Source organism: Propithecus coquereli, unplaced genomic scaffold (assembly GCF_000956105.1).
Source record: "Propithecus coquereli isolate 6110/MARCELLA unplaced genomic scaffold, Pcoq_1.0 Scaffold743, whole genome shotgun sequence".
NCBI classification, from domain to species: Eukaryota; Metazoa; Chordata; class Mammalia; order Primates; family Indriidae; genus Propithecus; species Propithecus coquereli.
In genome coordinates this window covers 53,963-65,290 of record NW_012153541.1, presented here as the reverse complement: position 1 = coordinate 65,290, position 11,328 = coordinate 53,963, and the positions used below count along the sequence as shown (strand labels likewise).

At 65.4% G+C, this 11,328-nt stretch overlaps 1 protein-coding gene across 1 annotated transcript; it reads right to left on the bottom strand.

Annotated features, from left to right (window-relative positions):
• Positions 1–311: 311 nt before the first annotated feature.
• PDCD1 (programmed cell death 1) lies at positions 312–9,524 on the bottom strand. The gene is given in 5 exon segments (XM_012661933.1): positions 312–548; positions 1,081–1,106; positions 2,072–2,242; positions 2,595–2,945; positions 9,449–9,524. Coding segments are annotated over 5 exon segments (861 nt in total).
• Positions 9,525–11,328: the final 1,804 nt, after the last annotated feature.

Below are 11,328 nucleotides of genomic sequence, written 5' to 3'. Positions count from 1 at the left end.
TCCAGGCTCCTGGGGGCCACGGCGACTCCCCCCCAGCCCTGCACAGCAGCAGCAGCAGTGGTTCAAGAGAGCCGGGCTCGGGCCAGCTCTGTCCCAGCAAAGCCTGAAGTGGTGTCCCACTCAGGCCCTCACTGTAAGGGACAGCGACCCCGCCGCCCAGACTCTGGGTGGCATTAAGTCGGAGTCCTGTGGTGGGGCTGGCACAGGTACGGGGCAGTCTCCCGGTCGCTCAGCCCCTGGGCGCTGTGTGCCCAGCACATCCTGGGCTCACAGTGGGAGGTCTGCAGGATGCTGGCGGCCAAGGAACCCAGTCAGAGGGGCCAAGAGCAGTGTCCGTCCTCAGGCCTCAGAGGCCGGGGACCCCGAGGGCTGTCGGCAGAGACCCTGCGGCCTGGGGACGAGACACCCAGCCCATTGGAGAAGACGATGGTGGCATATTCCGTCTGCTCAGGAACGCAGGGGGCAGGGGGCTCTGGGGTCTTCTCTCGACACTGGAAGTCTAGCTCCCCATAGTCCACAGTGAACGCCGGCACGGCTGAGGGGTCCTCCTTCTTCAGGGCTCCTTCCTTCAGAGAGGAAGGGGGAAGTCAGTCCCCCATGCCTGCCCGGGGAAGGGGCCCGGAGCACCTGCCGGGCTGAGCCACCACCCTGGATGCCCATCACCGAGCCTGGGACCGCTCGCTTAGAGCAGGTGTGCCCAGGCACTGTGCCTAGGCCAGGGCTGTCCCCCCACTGCCCCTCCGTGTGACCGGGGCAAGCTGCAGCTCCTCTCTGCCTCAGTTTCCTCCTCCGAAATGTGCCTGGCATTCTTGCAGATTTAGATTCCAAAACGTGCCTTTTCTGGCTGCCCTCTCTCCAGCCACACACGGCCTTGCAGGCGTGCCCCCGCCATCGGCCACGTGCTCGGAGACCACAGGCAGGCCAGGTACCAGGACTCGGCTTTGGGGATTTGGGTCATACTGCCGGGGAACCTGGGGGGCAGGGTCCTGGCTAGAAGTTCAAGTTTAAGGGTTCCCAGGCACCTGGGCCCCCCCAGGAAGGTGGAGGGGGCGGGTCTCACGGGACGGGGCCGAGGCTCACCGGGGGTCGGTCGGCACGTCGGGCTCCTCCGGCCGCTGCAGAGAAACACACTGGAGTCAGGGCAGACGCCGAGCAGTCCTTCCCAGGGCAGTGGTCTTAGCGGGGCCCTGGCCCCAAGGGGCTGCGTCAGCCTGTCCAGGGGGTCTTCCGTCCCTGACGGGAGGCTGTCTGGGCCCAAGAGGGCACCACACCTTCTGACCCAGCTCACCCCCACCAATGATGAGGGGCCCCCGTTTGGTCCGTGAATTGCTGAGCCAGGCGCCCACTGCAGGGGACAGACCCCTCCCAGGTGAGGCCGCACAGAATGCTGCACGTCTCCACCTGCGCAGCGCAGAGGGGCACGTGTCTGGAAGGCGTGTGGGGGAGGACACAGAGATGGCTGAGGACATGGGCTCTGGGGCCCAGCCACACACCCCACCGCTGGAAGACAGGAGGCCCAGGCTCCAGATCCGTGGCAGAGCAGGTAGAGGTCAGCTCTATCCGCCTCCTGCGGTCAGGGTGTGGGGTGTCCTCGGCCCTCGTGGGGGTCAGGGTGTGGGGTGTCCTCGGCCCTCGTGGGGGTCAGGGTGTGGGGTGTCCTCAGCCCTCGTGGGGGTCAGGGTGTGGGGTGTCCTCGGCCCTCGTGGGGGTCAGGCTGTGGGGTGTCCTCAGCCCTCGTGGGGGTCAGGGTGTGGGGTGTCCTTAGCCTTCATAGGGGTCACGTGGTAGGGGTGTCTCTCACCACCCCTCTATCCTGGGCTCACCCCCATCCGTCCTGTTTACCTCACACCTCTAAGGTTGGGGCCCGAGGTTTGCCTCTCCCCAGGGGTGCGGAGGCTCCTGCCTCCTCCAGGCCTCAGAGCCTGCTGAGAGCAGGTGGGGAGGGGGCAGGCTGGGGCTTGCATGACCCCAGGGACGCTGGGAGAACCCAGCCAAGCTCCTCCCCGGGCAGGGTCCTCACTGTGGGGAGGGGCCCAGGGAGGACAGGGCCTGGGCTGGGCAGGGCTGTGGCAGACATTACCTTGAGTGGCCCTGGGGCAGATGGCAGTCAGGACCCAGGCCAGTAGCAGCAGCACCAGGACACCCACCAGGACGCTAGTGACACTGACCACTAGGCTTTGCAACTGGCCCCCTGGCTTGGGCGGGGGGCTGGGGTGTGGTGTGGGAGATTCCACAACTCTCTCTGGAAGGGCACAAAGGACAAAGGTTAGTGGCAGGGTCCTCTGGGGCTGGGTCCTCGGGGGCAGGGTCCTGGGGGGCGGCCTCCACGTGCTCCCCTTCTCCTAGGGCTACCTGCCCTGCCCTCTCCATGACCTGAGGGCCTTGCAGGACCCCAGCTGTGCAGTGACCAGCTGTTACCTGGCCGGCTCCTCAGAAGAGCGCCCATGTGGACGCTCCCACCTGGCATACCTCCCCAGGTCAGGGGTCAGTCACTATGGCCCTGAGTGACCGACAGAGCCCCTGCCCCCTCTACCCCTGCGGGCTCCTGTTCCTGCGCAGGAGGGGCTGCCCACCCCCTGTCTCGGGGGCTGCACCTGTCACCGTGAGCTCTGCGCGGGGGCTCTCTTTGATCTGTGTCTTGGGGGTCAGGAAGATGGCGCCACAGAGGTAGATGCCACTGTCATTGCGCCGGGCGGCCACAACGCTCATCTGGAAGTCGCGCCCGTTGGGCAGCTGTGTGACGTGGAAGCGGGGGTCCTGGCCGGGCTGACTACGGTCCTTGGGGAAGGCGGCCAGCTTGTCGGTCTGGTTGCTGGGGCTCATGCGGTACCAGTTCAGCACGAAGCTTTCCGACGTGCTGGCGAAGCTGCAGGTGAAGGTGGCGTTGGCCCCCTCGGGCACTGTGAGCCGGGCGGGGGAGAAGCTGAGGGGCCTGTCGGGTGCGTCTGAGGGGTGGAGAGGGAGCAGTGGCCAGCATGAGGGAGGGGCTGGGCAGCCAGTGAGACCCCCCCACCCCCCGCTGCCCTCAGCCCGGTAGCATCCTGGGCAGATCCTCCGCCAGGGTCCCCGGGGCTGGGCGCTCACCTTCGCCTTCATCGAGACCTGAGGCTGGGGGCTTCTCCCCAAACCCTGTTTTCCCCCAAGAGCCTTCCCCCCTCCCCTCTAGTCTCCAGGCCCCCAGAGAGGGCTGTGCAGGGCTGCCACACAGGCCTAACCCCGCACGTCCCAGCTCTGCCCACCTGGTCTCTGACCCTTAAGTGCCCTGCCCTGGTCCCATCTGCACTGCTTCGGCGGAGGGATGCTGGGTTGGGCGGGCTGGGGTCTCCCCAGCCCTGGAGGCAGTGGGTCCTCGTGGCAGGAGCAGGGTCCAGCCTCTGCCCCGCTTTCAGGACAAGCTCAGAGCTGGGACCCTGGGGACCGGAGTCCTCAGCAGGGCCATCGCCGCTCCTGTGACAGCAGTGGGGCCTCACGATCCCCAGACACCCTGCACAGGGATGTGGTGGCTGCTCTCCCGCCGAGGACGCTGCCTCATGGACGCTGTCACGCGTGCTCACACACATGCACACCACACCACCCACACGTGCTCACGCCCTTTCACGCCCACCCGCACATACTCACATGTGCTCGCTGGAGCACGGGAGAAGAGGAGCCCCCATCTCGGCCCATGTGACCAGCAGTGGCGTGGGGGTCCCAGGAGGGACAAAGGGCCCACACATGCCGGGCTTCACCCCTTGGGAAGGCTGCACTTGGCTCTACCGTGGTCCCTGATTTACACGTGGGGAAACCGAGGTGCAGAGAGGAAGTGCAGGCTGAAGCTGCTGCAGACCCAACCCCGGGTGTGTGCTGGTGCCGGAGTGAGGGGCAGAGCAGAGCAGAAGCCCACCTTGCCCCCGTGGCCCCTGCCTGCACCCCAGCCGTGTGGGAAAGTGGCCTCCTTCCGGGGGAGGCACCGACTAAGACCAAGACCTGAGCCATCTCCCCGCAGCACAGCGAGGTGACCTTCCTGCCCACCCAACGTCCTGTCCCCCACTGGTTCCCCAGTGCTGGCCCAGCCCTGCGATGTCAGTCCTGGGGTGTGCTCTCACAGCTCCATTCCCGTGACGCCTGCTGGGTTTGGCCCCCAGCACATGGTGACAGGAAGGAGGCTGTGGCTGCCACAGCTACGGCTACTACAGGTTCTCCTACAGGTTCTTCTACTGCTTCTGGGGCAGACGGCCTCTGGGCAGTGTGGGGACCACCCACGGAGCAGTCGGGGCTCCGAGGAGGAAGCGGGCAGCCAGCCCCAGTGCCCCTGTGGCCAGGCCAGCTCAGGTCCTGCTGTGTGGGGCCAGGCACGAGAGGAGAGTGAGCCACGCCAGGGTACGTGTGGCCAGGACCGACTCATGCCCGTCCCCACCGGGCACCTCGCGTGGGCGAATGAGGTGTCTGAAGTGACCCCTCTTGCTTAGGAAGGAAATCAGAGATGTCTGGAAAGCGCAGGATGACTGTGAGAGGTGAGACCAGGGAGGATCTGGTTGTGGGTGGTTATGGGCGAGGACCCTGAGCTCCCCCACGCCCCCCAGCCTGTGGGCCCCCGCCCAGTCTTGGTGGCAGACAGGGCCGGCACAGGCTTCCTGCGGAGCCGTCTAGTGCCCGCTGGACACGAGGTGGCGTGGCCGGAGTCGGGGCCCCTGTGGAGGGGCCGTGAGGCCGGACCCAGGCGGCTGTGCAGGGTGGGTGGTGGTCCACGTAGCTGTGTGGCTCTGCGTGCCTGTCGCACCCTCCAGGAGGGACGGGGTGTTGGGGAGGCCAAGGTGGCCTGGGAGGGGCCAGGCCTGGGCTGGGGGTGGCCGGTGCAGGTGGGGTCCTCCCCTGTCAGCAAGGCCCACTGCTCCGTGAAGCCGGGGCTGCTCTCTGACCCCGCTCAGGGGCGACGCGAACACCGTGGGGCCTTGGCAAGCCCTTTCTTCATTCTGACATTGCGTGTCTGAGCCACACGCCACTGCACGTCCCAGCACCCTGTGGGCCAGACCCCACGCAACCGCACGTCCCCCTGGGAACCTCCTGCAGCCACACTAATACGCATCTTTATACATTTATTCAAGGAACATGAACCTCTTCCAAGAAAAGCGTTAAGTAAATAATAGTACCAGTTGGGCTCAGATTTGGCAAAACCGCGCTGTGGCGTTGGAACACCAGACCCGAGGGCGCTGCAGCGCCAGCGTGGCCGTGGCCCCGCCCTGCTCTGGGCCTGACACGACCCGGCCTCTGGGCTGTCCTGGCAGGCCCCGCGGGACGTCTGCCGACAGACCCTGGCCGTCCTTTCCCTGCCATCCCTCGGTCCGGCCCTCGTTTGTCCCACACCTGGACGTGTGACAGTTGGGAGTCACTCGCCTGCTCGCTTATGAAATCTGAGCTGGTGCGGGGGGACCCCCTGGCCTGCCTGGTCCTGCCCCGGCCCCTGTGGTTCCTGAGTCCCTCCCGGTGGCCCTTGGCCCCCTGGCTGCTCCCTGGACACCTCCAAAGCACTCTCCTGCCTCCACCTGCACACCTGTCCCCCAGTGTCTTCTTGGTGCGCCCAGAGGTGGCAGGGACTCTCTCAGAGGCCACCCTCGGCAGGCCAAGGGGGTTCCCCACAGACACGTGGTGGGGCAGACACTGGCCTCTTGCTGCTCCACAGCCGGCTTTGACCAGGGAGTGCCCCTCCCGAGCCACAGTGCAGCCGGACCACCGGGAGGACGCCCAGCCAGTACTCGGTGACCCAGGAGGTCACAGGAGGATGGGCTCCCAGGGTCAGGGTCCCAAGGAATTGTTGGGAATGGTCTGGAGGGCACAGGGCTGGAGACCTCATTGTGACGAGCTCAGGATCGGGTGGCCTCAGCACAGAACAAGGGACGTGCCCGGCTCTCTGTGTGTCTGAGTTTCTGGGAACACGGGGCACGGGGTGGGGGCGGCCCTCGCGGCAGCAGACACCTCGGGCAGCACTTGTGGGTCCCCATCGCTCACGCCGGGGCGGCTGCAGGGATGGACATAGCCAGCGCGTCCCCCTACGTGTGTCCGTACCAGCGCACTAGGACGGGGGCGGGATGAGCGGCATCCACGTGCTCAGAGAGGGCAAGGCGGGCCAGAGCCACAGTGCCGCTGGGAGCCCAGCTTGGCGGGGAGGCGCAGCGGACTGGGATGTTGCTCTGTCCGCACACCGCGAGTGTCTAGGCAACTGCAAAGTGCTTGTCTGTGGAATGAAAAATTGAAATGTCCGTTTACTTGCAGCAGTGGGTACGGGGACCGCCTTTTCCTTGCTGTGTGAGTTCCAGGGAGGCCCTTTCTGCTGGGCTCCCGGCCTCCCCAGCCCCCACCGGCTGGCAGGTGGGGCGAGGGCCAGGACTTTCCGGGAGCTCACGTGCCCTGCTCCCCACCCCAGCCTGTCCCTGCAACCCCTGCTCCCGGAGGCCCAGCGTGGGAAGGCTGAGGGAGACCGTTTGGCACCTGCCTGGCCCACCCGGGAGCTCACACCCAAGGCCCACCTCCTCCAGGGAGCCTTCCTGGCCACCTTAGCTGTTAGAGTCCCGCCAAGAAGGTAAATATTTTGCAATGACCTCTGGCTGATGCAGGGTGAAGTCATATCTACAGGGTTTTGTGGGGTTTCACAGTCTCCCTCAAGCTTCTCACTGGGATCCATATAGGAGTGAGACAGGACCATGCCCCGCATAGGGCCAGGAGGGAGCGTGTAAGCGTGGCCAGCCTTTGAGGTGAGTTTAGAAGTGGGGGCGCTGGCTCCGCAGAGGGAGCTGCTGTCGGCTGGGAGGCTGCCTCACGGACTGCACATTCCACAGCACCTCCTAACACCCCATTTCGGCCAGACCCATCTTGGGGTGCAAAAGCCTCGCTCGGCAGACTGTCGGGCCATTACTTACCACAGAGGGAAGGGCACCATCATGGGGTCCCCCGACAGGCACCCCAAGAAGGACTGACACCCCATCTGTGGTGTTCCTGGCCAAGATGCAAGCCTGACCCCCCTCGGGCAAATACCGGACACATCCCTAGACTGTTCCGGAACACAGGAGTGCCGCGACAGAGGAGGCAGGGCCCGGTCTAGACTGGAATAACAAGCAGACTCACAGCCCCGACGGAAGCAGGCCGTCCGGGCCAGCTAGACGGGGGCGGGAGCCTGTCTGGCAACAGTCCTGGGTTCACCCGCTGTTGGAGGGGACGAGTGCTGTGAGCAGGTATCTGTCCCTAGAAGACCTGGCTGGAGTGTGAGGGGCGAAGTGTCTTCTAGTGTCTGCAGCTAACGCTCCAGTGGGTCAAAGAATGGCAGCTGCGTGCGAGGAGATGGGACGTTCTGTGGGTGCGTGGGGAGGCCCTCAGCCTGGGGGCTCGGAATGCGACCTCGCTGGGAACAGGGTCCTTGCGGATGGAGCAGGTGGGCCCTGATCCAATGTGACCGGTGTCCTGTAGAAAGGGGATGTTTGCACAGAGTCGCATGTGTGAAGATGAAGGCGAGAGTGGGGTGACGCTTCCACAAGACCACGAACACCAAAGGCCCACAGCAAACCCAGCAGCCGGGGAGAGGCCTGGGACGGATTGGCCCTCAGAGCCCCGGAAGGAACAGACCCTGCCGACACCGTGGTCGCGGACGTCCCGTCCAGACCGGGGTCTGACACATTTCTGTGGCACTTTGTTACGGCAGCTCCTGCCCACTGACACTGAAAGGAAACCCGCCGATACTATCAAGCAGGGATTCTGGGTGAAGGATGCTCACTGTTGTGTCTGTTAACTTTTCCCTATAATATTTTTCAAAACAGTAGGTTGAAAACGATAAAAAGCCTGACTTTAACACACGTGTCCTGGGCCGTGCTGGGGAGCGTCCACAGATGGTCTGGTTTGGCTCGGAAGGCCCTGCCAGGCAGGCACTGTTCTCCCCGGGGCCGGCGAGGAGACAGCACAGAGGTGGCGTGGCCACAGGGTACCACGCTCACCGACGCAGCGCAACCTGAACTCAAGGCGGCTTGTGCTCTCGTTCACTCTCACGCACGAGGACGGGGCTGGCAAACTATCGGGTGTGGGACAGTCCCCAAATCACAAGTGAAAGGCGCACTCGAAGCGGCCATTGCCCGTGGGAAGGACCAAAGTAATAAATGCAGCGAATAAATTCGGAAGGAGAAAGGCCGTGTCACAGGACAAAGATCCCTGCGGCCAGGGCTGGCCGAGTCTGGGACAGGATGGACCGGGCCCCGGGAACACACACCACGCCCTGTTGAACTGCTGTGTGCTAACCGGTGCGGGTGGGGAAACCGAGGCATGCTGCGTTTGAGAATCCCGCAGGGACAAGCGGAAGCGGGAGAGTCTGGCTGCAGAAACTCGCTCTCAACTCTCCCGCCGCTCCCTCTGTGCCTTGGTGCCTCCTCCCCGGCAGCTGCACCCCTTCCGTCCCCAGGCCTGGTCTGCTCTGACAAGGCCACGGGCCATGGCACCACCGGCTCCAGCAGTTTCCCCATCGCGTCCCCAGAGCGACCGTGGGCGCTGGCTGAGGACAAGCAGCAGGGCTCCCAGGCGGGAAGCCCCGGCCGCCAGCGACAGTGAAGGCTGGGGCCGCAGGGGACTGAGGGGCCTTTGGGCACAGGGACCCCAGGACGGGAGCCCCGAAGGGAGTCAGCACGGCCCAAGGGTGCCTCTCGTCTTAGCCCTTCATTGGCCACCACCCCAGGCCTCGGCGTCCCCCCTGCAGGCCAGCCGGGCACAGAGGGCAGGGCAAGGGGGTCAAGGAGTGAGTGGCGGGGCGCAGGCCCAGGGCTCGGCAAACCCGGGGGAGCCCCTCCTGGATCGCCGAGAGTTTGACCGGGGGCACCAGCAGGCAGTCTGTACAGGGGCTCAGGGCCCCCCTCCTGGAGCCCATGGAGGAAGCTCAGAGCCGGCCCTGGACACCCTGCAGTCCTGGCCAGCAGCCCAGAGGCACGTGCCCTGCCCACGAGGGCATGTCTCGGGGCAGATGAGCAGTCTTTACTCGCAGTTACACTTTTGCTACGTTAGGAAAATGTCCCCAGCTCATCTAACCTTTGGTGTCACAAAGCCAAGCTCGGTCCCCATGTGGGGCTGTTCCCATGCACAGGAAAACACAAGTGAGGACAGTGGGCAGAACCGTGACACAGAGCCGCAGGGCCAAGGTGTGGGGCTCTGGCCCACAGAGAAGGACACTGGCTCACCCCATCCCACGGGACACTGAGGACCTGCTGAGACAGGACAGAGGTCCTGTCTGCCCCAGAGCAAAGAGAGGACCCTTGCCAGGTGAGGATTCGGAGCCCAGAGAGGACACTTCACCTTCGCAAGGCCACACAGCGCCGCCGGGCAAGTGGCTATGCTGGGCTGTCCAGGGGGCTGTCCCCACGGAGCCCTCCTCACCTGTCAGGGACCGAGGCGGGAGGTCACTCCAGAGCCCTGCCCCGAGCCCCCGACCCCTGACCCCACGTACCTAGGAGCCATCCTGGTCGCCAGCCCAGCTGTAGCACGGCCCACACGACAGGCCAGGGAGCCTGTGGGGTCCGCATGCCCAGAGCGCCAGCCTGCGCCCGCAACGCCGGCTGCCCCCTCCTCCTCCTGGGCTGCTCAGGCAGATGTGGTGGCGGAAAGGAAACTGTCCCAGGTCATGTCAGAGGGAGGGCACCCGCCCCTCGCCCCACCCCCTCTTCCTCCCGCTCCCTGTGGGCGGGGAGTGCCAGAGGCGATGGGGGGAGGGCGCAGGGATGGGGGCGGCCTGGGGGAGGGGAGAGAGAGCAGTGGAGAGGGAGGGAGACGGGGACGGAGAGGGAGATGGGGGGGCAGCAGGTGGGCGCAGCTGCCTCTGCCCTGACTTGGGGGTCTCTCCGCGCAGGGCCCCTTCCCTGGGCAGACTTCGTCTCTCTGCTTATTCGCTGTGGCCACTTCCATTCCCCGCCTGAGCTGCCCTCCAGTGCCTGCCGCTGGGGTGCAGGGACAAGGGGGACCGGGACAGGAGGGGTGCAGGGTCTCCCTTCCCCCACCCGTGCCACTCCACCCCCGGGGGAGGGACCAGGTCTCCTGCTCCGTTGGGCTCCTTGCAGTGAAGGGTGGGCTTCGATTCTGTCCCGTGGGAACCGGGTCCTGCGTCCCTCTGAGCTCTCTGGGCCTCAGCGTTTGAGCCTCTGCTGGGGGCAAGTGACCGGTCAGGCCTCGGGGTGGCGACTGGGGCGCAGGTGGCCCTGCTGGGTGACAACGGTCGCGCCAATCCCCTCCCCCACTGCCCTCCAGCCGGCCGTACCAGGCTCTGGGCAGTCTCCTTTCCAGACCTTTCCACCCTCAGATGCCTCCTGACCTGGGGAGCTGGTATCCTCACTCCCCTGGAGGACCCCCAGCCCAGTCCGCATGGGGAGGGGTGGTCGTGGGTTTGCGGGGCGAGCCTGGCTGAACGGCCCCTCTCATTTGTGAAATGGTTTGGTTATTTCTGAGCGTTTTATCACAGTGAGTGGAAACAGGAAAAATGAAACTGCTGATATTAGTGACAAGGTGCGTGGGTCTCATCAGCTTAAAATAGCCGAGATGAGGCCAGAAACCGCCGGCAGCAGGCGCGGCAGCCCCAGCCCGAGTCGCTCTGCCGGGCTGCCAAGGGAAAACATTAAAGAACACCGAAACGGTGGAAAAAGAGCGTCAAAGGTGATGTCTGCCAGGCGCTTCAGCTTATGGGAGTCTCAGAGACGACGTGGGCTGTGTGGGTGGGGCAGAGGGCGGGACGAGGGGGGGGATCCCCCGCCAGGTGGTCTTAGTGGGTGCCTCTGGGGGGACCCTGGCAGTGCCACCGTGCTGGCCAGACGGGTCAGGCGGCAACGGCGGTGTCTCCTCGCTGGGCTCTCTGGGGGCGGGTCAGAGGCCGGCTGGGCTGGGGGCGCTTCAGACCTGCAGGTCCCTGCCAGCCCCCCAGTGCTGCCCAAACTGTGGTGTTTGTGGTCCTCCGAGGACGGGAGGACGGCTCTGCTCCCCCGTCCCCCGCGGAGCTGGGGGCCTCGGTCCCGCAGGAAGGCCCCAGCCAGTCGCCGGCTGCATTTGGCCTCTAAGTAGATTCTGGACACAGCCTGCCCCCAGGCCTGTGGTCACCACGTTTAATGTGGAATCTCCGTCCCAGCGCAGCGCAGGGCCTTCCTGTGCGACCTCTGAGGAGCAGGACCAGGAACGCCACTGCCTGCGCAGGAGGGGCGCTGGGTGGGAGGTGCCATCACACCCCTGGGGTCTCCCACCACCAGGACCTGCGATTCCACCTGCAGGTGCTTGAACACGAGTCATGGGGCGGGGGTGGGGGTACAGGGGGAGCCTGGGCTCAGTTCTGCCCTCCCCGCCCCTCCC